The following is a 10000-nucleotide window of genomic DNA, read 5'->3' on the forward strand; positions in this document are numbered from 1 at the left end:
CGTTTCCTTGTATGAAAATATTTATCACTGTGCATCCTTGTTTTGTTTTGTTTTGTTTTGGATGCTGCATTTAAACCAATGACTGGTCATGCGATATAAATAGATTCTGATTGTGTGTAACAGCTGGGTTAAGTGAAAAATAATATTTTTCACTATCAGAAGTTGGCAGTGACTGCACGTTGGTGATAATGTAGGTGCATTCCAGCGTCGGCCAGTGTCGCTTCCTGTGCAGTTGTCAAGTCACTCACTTCTGGGTTATGATACTGCGACACTTCTGATTGAAGTTTTCACCATTTTGATGAGACATTGTATTTGAGATTTTCACTTGGGCTATCTTTTCATGCTATGTATTGCTGTCTTTAGTTACTCACTTCAGTGCTGATAGGGTGACCCCTCTGACTGATTTTTATATCACGATTTTGGTAGGAAAGTTGGCATTTTGATGTTTTTACTTTGGGTATAATTATGTTCATACTGTGTATTGCTTTAAGGTCCCTGTGGTTTCAATCGCGGAACATGTGTGCTCATATTCGTCTAGTTTTGCTTGAACTGTGTACTGCTGTGATCTTTCTGTTTTTATTTTCGTTGTTTTTGTTAGTGGTGGTGGTGGGTTTACTTTCCCTATAATCTATCTGCCTCATGCAGTGAACCTTGCAGTGTTTGCAAGGACATCCTTATGTCTGTACTTTATAAGGCCTGCATTTCTTATATGTAAGCGATATTGGAAGAACCAAGTGTTCTCCAAAGGTCTTTCAATCCTGTAGTCAGTCCTGCTTTAATGATGAGAGTGTAACACTGGATAGCTAAGATTGTATGAGTGACCGAAGAAACACGTGATTTAGAAAACGTTTGTCTTTGCCCAAATAGTAGCCTTGGGCATAATCGACCATTTGTGATTGTATTTGCCTATAATATGTTTTCAATATTCAAGAATCAGGCGATCTGTGAATGTAGTGATCATGCTGTATCGATATCGGTGAAAGGGCGAAGTCAGTTTTAAAACCATTAATCCTTTCACGTCATTTTGCAAGATTTACAGATTACGTGTGCCCTTTGTCGACATCTTTGTGGAAGTTTACCCCGGTAATCTTGAGTGATAGAAATCTTTTTTGACAAAATGTAGAACAGTTTTGTTTAAAAACGCCCGGTGACTCATTTTGATGGGATGTGTCACTCAGTAGGCGAGGCAGACAGACGACTGAGAATGCGAGAGAGCAGCGACGGATAGCGTCTCTCCGCTGTTGGCTTCAGGATTACCGTCTAATCCATTGGCCGTGAACAGGCAACACATGCATATCAGCAGTCTTGGATACCAGTCAGCAGAACATACAAATCAGCAGGTAGAATACAAGTCAGCAGTCATATAGATCAGTGGGTCATTCCTATTCGGAAGAGAACATTTGGAAACGAAAACCCGACTCGCATCGACGATTGACAGAACATTTACATTATGACGAACGTGTTTCGATTCTTGGAGAAAAAAAAGAAACAATATTGTGTATTATCATAAGTTTTAGTTCCAGCGATTATCTTCTGGGGGGAGGGGGCTGTCATCGTGGCGTCTGGGATTTTTAGCAAAAAGAATACAGAATGTACTTGTGTAATGGAGAAGTGCATACATGTACTTTCATTCCAGACACTCGTCCTGCAACTGTCATTCCATAATAGTGAAGTACAATTTATCCGTGCAGTTGCCTCAAGAAAGCAAAGTCTTGACACCGGCAACGCAGCCTAAACTTTCACATTTTCGTGTCCAAATGCGTGGGTTTGGGACAGCTTTAATCAAACCGTGACAGTAAAAGCATAAGCACTACATGTGTTGGAACATAACAGACGAAGACTGTTCGTAGACCTGTGACGACTTGACACAAGACCACTGGCCGCTCGTGGGTTGGTGACAAGCGGTTAGCACATGTAGCAGTAAGACGGTAGCTGCAATTATTACTTGTAATTGCAGCGTGTTATTCCGCCAGTAAAGCTGTATAGTTGTGTTATTAGTCACAGCAGCAGAGACAGTGACAGTGCATTCAGGAGCGTGGTGGTGGGTTTTCGTCTGTGAGTGTGTTAAACTGGATACTGTCAACAGAGGGCAACCAGCGATTTCATTTTCAACGATTTCTTTCGCTTTGTAAAAGACACATGTTGTTGCGACGATTTAACTGATGCAGCATAAATTTTCCACAGAGATAAATTTGAAAACGGAAGAAATAACTGGCAGTGCTCCATGATCGCGAAATCCCTTCTTAATTATTAAGGCAAAAGCACAAACGAATAAAATTCACACACACACACACACAGACACACAGACACACATGCACACACACACCACACACACCACACACACACACACACACACACACACACACACACAACACACACACACACACACACACACACACACACACACACACACACACACACACACACACACACACACACACACATTGATAGTTTTCAAACACGGCACCAATGTAAAGAATTGTGAAGGCGAGAATGGCAGCAGAGTTTCAAACGAATGCTAACACTTGTGGATTCTTCGCTAATAGCTCCCCCCCCCCCCCCCCCCCCTGGACAACTGCCCTCTAGGACAATATTATCCCCTCTCCCAAGCCCATTCCAGACACACACACACTGAGTTAAATGAGTATTTCCCCTCAATGTTGGGCAGAATGTAACTTTAAATCTTTAAAATTGCTCGACACACTTGTTTCGCTTCCTGATTGCCCTTTCAAGGCCAACATTATTTGTTTCAATCAAACACTGGTGCATTTTAATTGTCACTTAGCAAGTGCATTGTTTTTCCTGGTTGTGGGCTTGTTTTAAAAGTTGTTCTGGGCAAGCCTTTGGCAAAGTTGGATGGGAAAACGTGCCCATCAGAGCTCTTGTCTAAATTAAAACACTCAAGTCAGCTTTAAAACCGTGTGTTGTAAAATTAGTAACGAAGTGAATAACAGCGTAAAAAGCACATAGGGTGATAATTATGAGCAGCATCAGTATTCATAATCGCCAACATAATCATCACCCCCCGCGGGTTAGGGGGAAGAATTTACCCGATGCTCCCCAGCATGTCGTAAGAGGCGACTAACGGATTCTGTTTCTCTTTTTACCCTTGTTAAGTGTTTCTTGTATAGAATATAGTCAATTTTTGTAAAGATTTTAGTCAAGCAGTATGTAAGAAATGTTAAGTCCTTTGTACTGGAAACTTGCATTCTCCCAGTAAGGTAATACATTGTACTACGTTGCAAGCCCCTGGAGCAAATTTTTGATTAGTGCTTTTGTGAACAAGAAACAATTGACAAGTGGCTCTATCCCATCTCCCCCCTTTCCCCGTCGCGATATAACCTTCGTGGTTGAAAACGACGTTAAACACCAAATAAAGAAAGAAAGAACATAATCATCATCATCATCATCATCATCAGCGGCAGCAGCAGCAGCATCCTTAGTCCTCCTCCTCAGCAGCACCAGAGTTATCATTCTCCTTCCCATTCTCTTGCTCCTCCTCCTCCTCGTCATCATCATCATCATCATCATCATCATCATCATCATCATCATCATCATCTTCTTCTTCTAAAGCTATGGCAGCAGCGTTATCATCAGCATTGACAGCAGCGTCTTTAACTGGTTTTGTTACGTCATCGTCATTTTCGTCGTCGTCGTCATTGCCCCCCCCCCCTCCCCCGTGTCTTTCACTCCCTCCTCCTCTTCCTCCACCCTATCTCTCGCCTTTCATGAAAACCCCAAATCAGTTTATTGCAAGTGCGCTAGTCTTGTAGTAAACAGATAACTACACCTATCTAATCAGTCTAACATAATTGAAGGGCCGGAGTGATGCCCTGTGGGGGAAGTATCAGATAAATGATACATCTGTGTAACTTGCGTGTGTAACGCGTGTGATTAGTGTTGATTAATTGTCCCAGCGCGTGTGGTAAGTGTTGCTTGATTGCGCATGTTGACGATTGTCTCCGTGACATGCTAATTAGGTGATGGCTTTTGGCTGCAGCAGCTGTTGGTTGCTCTGGCTGGGATTGTCTTGTGTGGCACTGACGCATCACGTTGTTCGTGATCACAAAGAAGTCTTGTTTCCCTTTCTCACTTGCTCAGCCTCGGTCGGACTCTGTCAGTCAGTCTGTCTGTGCGTGTGTGTGTGTGTGTCTCTCTCTCTCTCTCTCTCTCTCTCTCTCTCTCTCTCTCTCTCCCCCCTCTCTCCCCTCTCTCTCTCTCTCTCTCTCTGTCTCTCTCTCTGTCTCTGTCTCTGTGTGTCTCTCTCTCTCTTTCTCTCTCTTATCTCTCCTCTCTCTCTCCACCCTCGCTTTCTCTCTCCCTCTCCAGAGGGGGGGGGGAGAGAGAGAGAAAGCGAGGGTGGAGAGAGGAGAGAGAGAGAGAGAGAGAGAGAGAGAGAGAGAGAGAGAGAGAGAGAGAGAGAGAGAGAGAAGTTGAATATTTATGCACAAGGAGAGAAAGAACACACCCCAAACACAAATGCGGCCGGTCCTCAATCTTGTCATTGGACTGAAGTTTTTGATGATTCAGACTCTTAGTGTTTAGTGCAGGTCAACCTTTACTTGATAAATAAGTCAACAAATGTTAAGTCCTGAAAACTCCCCAGTTCTCAGACACTTGAGCAAAGGTTTACCTGTACCGTCTCTCGTGACTATGATTTCCGTCTTGTCAGTTCATCCCCTCACACTGTGGTAAACTCTGTATCACGACTGTGACAGTCGAGGTAGGAAACTAGGTCACTGCGTTCTGTTGGACGCGTTTCGTGACCTGATTTTTTTGGACAGGTATTGATGAAGATGTGCAACCCCCCGCGGGTTAGGGGGAAGAATTTACCCGATGCTCCCCAGCATGTCGTAAGAGGCGACTAACGGATTCTGTTTCTCCTTTTACCCTTGTGAAGTGTTTCTTGTATAGAATATAGTCAATTTTTGTAAAGATTTTAGTCAAGCAGTATGTAAGAAATGTTAAGTCCTTTGTACTGGAAACTTGCATTCTCCCAGTAAGGTAATATAATTATTGTACTACGTTGCAAGCCCCTGGAGCAAATTTTTGATTAGTGCTTTTGTGAACAAGAAACAATTGACAAGTGGCTCTATCCCATCTCCCCCCCTTTCCCCGTCGCGATATAACCTTCGTGGTTGAAAACGACGTTAAACACCAAATAAAGAAAGAAAGATGAAGATGTGCAATATCTGATCAGGCATGCATGCGGCTCTAGTCATGCATTTCGGAAGCTCCGACGTGTACTCATGAATGTGCCGTTAATGTTAAGAATTATGGATTTGCTTTCTTTAAGTCAACTGTTTTTGTCACGAAAGCAGGTTGTGTTATTTTGATTTATGAGTTCGGCATGTTTCAAATCAGCTTTCTTGAAATAAAGCACTGTCGCAGTCGAGCAAAAATAACCTGCCATAACAACACTACAGCTGTGCAGAGAATCGGCAACATTTTTGACAATTTCGCAAAATCGTCAGCTGTTTTGCTGAAAATGTGTAAAGGCTTTTAGAACTGCCAGACCATAAAACCGTCATAGGGAGCTAAAGCAATGCAAACGCAATGTTTTGATGACACTAAAAGTTTGTGACTGGCTGCAGATTTCACGAAATCGGCAAATTTTAGTAGCTTTTACGCTAGTATAAAGGGCAGCGTTTTGCCGGTTCCGCGAAATGGACAGCGTTTTGCCGATTCCGCGATCAGCAATTCCGAGAATTTGGCACGACATATATCTGTGTGTATGTGTGTGTGTGAGACTGTGTGTGTGTAACTGTGTGGTGTGTGTGACTGTGTGACTGTGAGAGAGAAAGAGAGGGTATGGATATGGATGCCGTGTGTGTTAAGAGAGAGAGGGGTCGGGGGGAGAGGCAGTTGGAGTCAGCTAGAGCGATATTATATATGGCAGCTTTTGCCGGGCATCCTCTGTGCAGAAAGATCAGACTTTCTCTATTACTTACTCTTTTTTGTGATCGACTTCTTTTCTTTCCATAGACCTTGAAAGCATCAACCCTTGCCTCGTTCAAGTATTCTGTGTCAGATGAGTCATTGATTTTGTTGATGTTTTGACGCTCAACATTTTTATGGTTCCTGCATGTTGTTTCAGTTTTGCCGCGATTGTTTGCCTGATCTGAAATAGCTGGGTTTTTTAAAATGTTTTGTGGTACTTCAATTTTTGTTGTAAAGTTATTTTTGTAAACCGACGTCATTTTTCCCCTGTGTCAGAAGATGTTTTGTTTTTGTGGATGCTTGGACGCAGACGGTACCTGAAGAAACGTGGGTGCATGTGCGTTCAAATGCAATGCATACGTGCTTGTGTGTGTGTGTATACGTATATGCGTGTGTGTGTGTACGTATATGCGTGTGTGTGTGTGTGTGTGTGTGTGTGTGTGTGTTTGAGAGATAAAGAGAGTGTGCATACGGGTTGACTCAGTGTAAAATATTGTAAACTATTTTTGGGGAAAACATACTATTTTGTGTGTGTCTTATACTTTCCTCGGCCTTATAACGCAGACAAACGCGTGCTCGCACCGTTATCTCTTGCCCACCTAAACTATTGATCAGCTGCTATTTGGCCTTGCCGCAGCACCTGTGTCGGCTTTTTATGTGAACAGTGAACAGCAAAGGGGTCGTTTTCTAGCTCGCACCAGAGACTATACTCTATAGTCTCTGCTCGCACGCCTTAGTTCGCGTTTTTGATCCAAGATGATAGCCGTGTGAAGGAAAAAGCCAACCTCGCGTACTGAAAGGGGAAGTGAATACTTTGTCTGAAACTGATGATAGTGGTATTGAGTACTGGGTCTGAAACTGATGATGTAGTGTTGGCGAGTGCTTCGGAAAAAACTTATGGTTTGTCTCAAACAGATGATAGAGGCATCGAGTACTTTGTCTGAAACTGATGATAGTGGTATTGAGTACTGGGTCTGAAACTGACGTAGTGTTGGCGAGTGCGTTGGCAGAAACTTATGGTGGTGCTAGTGAGTACTTTGTCTGAAACAGATGATAGAGGCATCGAGTACTTTGGCTGAAACTGATGGTTAGGGCTTGTGAGTGCGTTGGCTAAAACTAATGAAAGTGGTATAGAGTCCTTTGCCTGAAACTGATGGTTGTGCTATAGTGAGTGTTTTGTCTGAAACAGATGATAAAGGTATCGAGTACTTTGTCTTTTTACATTTAGTCAAGTTTTGACTAAATGTTTTAACGTAGAGGGGGGAATCGAGACGAGGGTCGTGGTGTATGTGTGTGTGTGTCTGTGTGTCTGTGTGTGTGTGTATGTGTGTAGAGCGATTCAGAGAAAACTACTGGACCGATCTTCATGAAACTTGACATGAGAGATCCTGAGTATGGTATCTCCAGACTTTTTTTTCATTTTTTTGATAAATGTCTTTAATGACGTCATATCCGGCTTTTCGTGAAAGTTGAGGCGGCACTGTCACGCTCTCATGTTATGATGTTATGCATACTATCCATTGTCTTGCAGAGTTGAAGTACTACTGCATAGTATTCTGACTCTAATTGACTTGCAAATTTTTGCTTTGCACCTTGTCATGAACATTTATAAACTACAATGTTTCATATAATGCACTTATGTACATAAACTTATACTGTTTTACTAATTATGTAAGTATGTAGTAGTAGTTATTATAGTAGATTTAGTCCCTCTTTAGGGCGAGGGCCAGATGCAAAAAAGTATACCAATGCTTATTCTGTTACCCTCGTAAAATAAAAGAATTGTCATTGTCTCTCCTCCCCCCCCCCTCTCTCTCTCTCTCCAGTCATCCTAGTTCTCTTTCAAGCAGGCTTAGGAATGCTTCATTAGTTCAGGAACTCTGAAAAGTCAAGGTAAATGAAGGTGATCAAACTAATACCAGGGGTTGCCAGGTATTTCTGACAATATCTGTGCAAACTCATCAGTGGTCGTACCTGTATGGCATACAGTAGTACTCCCCTCCCCCCAACTACCCCTTATCCGTTTAACACCACAAACAACAATCTGTGAACTTGAGGTCTTGAAAGAGAGTTAACCAAGGAAGATGGAAGGTCTGTCAGACTATCCAGCAGAAGGTTCCAGCAGGGACCTATATTTAGATATAGGTCTATGGTTCCAGGTAGTCAAAAGCGAATTTGCCTACGGCGGGAAAGCCAGAATGGGTATTACAGTAATACTTGTCTTAACTTACAGTTACACAATGCGTAATGTGGCTTGAGCTAGTCTTAACTTAAAGAACAGAATTAGAACAAGAAAGCAATGACAATTTACTCACCAGAAGAAAAAACATCTCAACATGGAACAAACGTGCACAGACCGGTCTCTTGTTCCATTTCTATGGACAAAATTTGTTTTCATCTATATTCCCTTTCTCTTTACAGATGATGTGACTATTTGTCTCCTGTGTGCAGGGTGGTGTGCGGGGGGGGGGGGGGGGGGGGTAGTGAAGGTGTGGGAGGTCAACAGATGATGTGAATGTTCTCCTTCTCTTTACAGATGATGTGACTATTTGTCTCCTGTGTGCAGGGTGGTGTGCGGGGGTAGTGAAGGGGTGGGAGGTCGATGACGGCCCCGGGAGGGAGGTCACCCAGCCATGCAGGGCGGGGACAGTCCAGCGCGGGGCAGCGTGGACGAGGACCGGTCAGGCGTGACCACCGGCATCACCATCCGGGCCGCCACGCCTGAGCGACTCATACAGTTCTGTTGCAATGCTTTCAGTGAGTACACATTAAGAGAGTGATCACAGTAGCTATTTTTTTACTTTTTGTTTTTGTTTTGAATTTTGGCCCTCATATAATCGAGTCACTCTGTCACACCAGCGAATCAAATCAAACCTTAAACACGGTGATTGCATTGTATTTGATGAGGTTAAAGTTTAACTGGATGCCGATTTCATTTCTGGTATTTTTGGATTTTTTTCTCTGCTAAAATAACGCTGTTACAAATATCCTCTTCAACTCCACTGTGCAAATATATTTTGTATAAAACACTTGTTCACTGGAGGCTATGTTCTTGTTAAGTAGAATGAGATAGAAAAGTTACAACCCCTGCTGATGGCTCAAATGGCAACAGATCATTGTCTTGACAGTACACAAGAATATGAAAAATAATGCATTTGAAAGAATGCTTGAAAATCGTGTGCATCTTTGCTCTTTAGAAAATGGAAAAAGTGCTGGAGAGAAGCCTATAGCTAATTATTGTTATTGCTCACAGCTGCTGTTAAATACTTGCAGTGTTCTGTTCAATTACTTGTGTTTGACATGATGAGGTTTCTCTTTCATGTTTAATTACAAGTATTGTTTTGCATGTGTGATGGATATTTTTGCATGTAATTCATAGTGTTTCTAACCAGGGTAAGGCTAAATAGGTGTATTTTAACATGACAATAGTTACAATCTTTGTTCCTTTTTGTAAAATGATGTGCACCTCTGGTTTGTGTTTTTATTGCATGAGATCAAGATGTATTGAAACACATAGAGACACAGATAAATATGTATGCATGGTAACTCATGCACACACACGTACACAAGTGCGCATACAGTTTACATATGTGTGTACGCACAAACGCGCATGCACACACGCACGCACACACACACACACACACACACACACACACACACACACACACACACACACACACGCATGCACGCTCACACACACACACACACACACACACACACACACACACACACACACACACGCACACGCATGCATGCACGCTCACACACACTTGATCAAAGAATACCTGTGATGAAAACTGATCAAAGAATGGGTGCACTAGCATCAAGCTCCCATGTGAAAGATTCAGGGTAGGAATCCTGGAAGCATCTGATGGGATATGGGTGGAGATTTTTACATCTCCCAGGTCAACTAATGGGCTGACCTGCTAGTGCCTTACAAAATACCAAACATGCATCCACCGAAAATAGAGCATGACTGCCTAAAATGGTGGGGAAGAAACGACCATACACAAAAAAGTACAATAGTAGGTAGGAGTTGCAGCTCACGAACACAGAAAAA

General features: G+C 42.7%; 1 protein-coding gene and 1 long non-coding RNA gene across 2 annotated transcripts in view; one reads left to right on the forward strand and one right to left on the reverse strand.

Annotated features, from left to right (window-relative positions):
• The window catches only part of LOC138953818 (uncharacterized), a 455396-nt gene that overhangs the window by 10957 nt on the left and 434439 nt on the right, over positions 1 to 10000 (reverse strand). The gene's annotated exons all lie outside the window — the stretch shown is intronic.
• The window catches only part of LOC138953719 (ras guanyl-releasing protein 3-like), a 49195-nt gene continuing 47707 nt past the window's right edge, over positions 8513 to 10000 (forward strand). Inside the window, exon 1 of the mRNA XM_070325608.1 lies at positions 8513 to 8697. Coding sequence (XP_070181709.1) covers positions 8574 to 8697 — 124 coding nt within the window. The 5' untranslated portion in view covers positions 8513 to 8573. The remainder of the gene's footprint in view (positions 8698 to 10000) is intronic.

Source organism: Littorina saxatilis, linkage group LG17 (assembly GCF_037325665.1).
Source record: "Littorina saxatilis isolate snail1 linkage group LG17, US_GU_Lsax_2.0, whole genome shotgun sequence".
NCBI lineage: Eukaryota > Metazoa > Mollusca > Gastropoda > Littorinimorpha > Littorinidae > Littorina > Littorina saxatilis.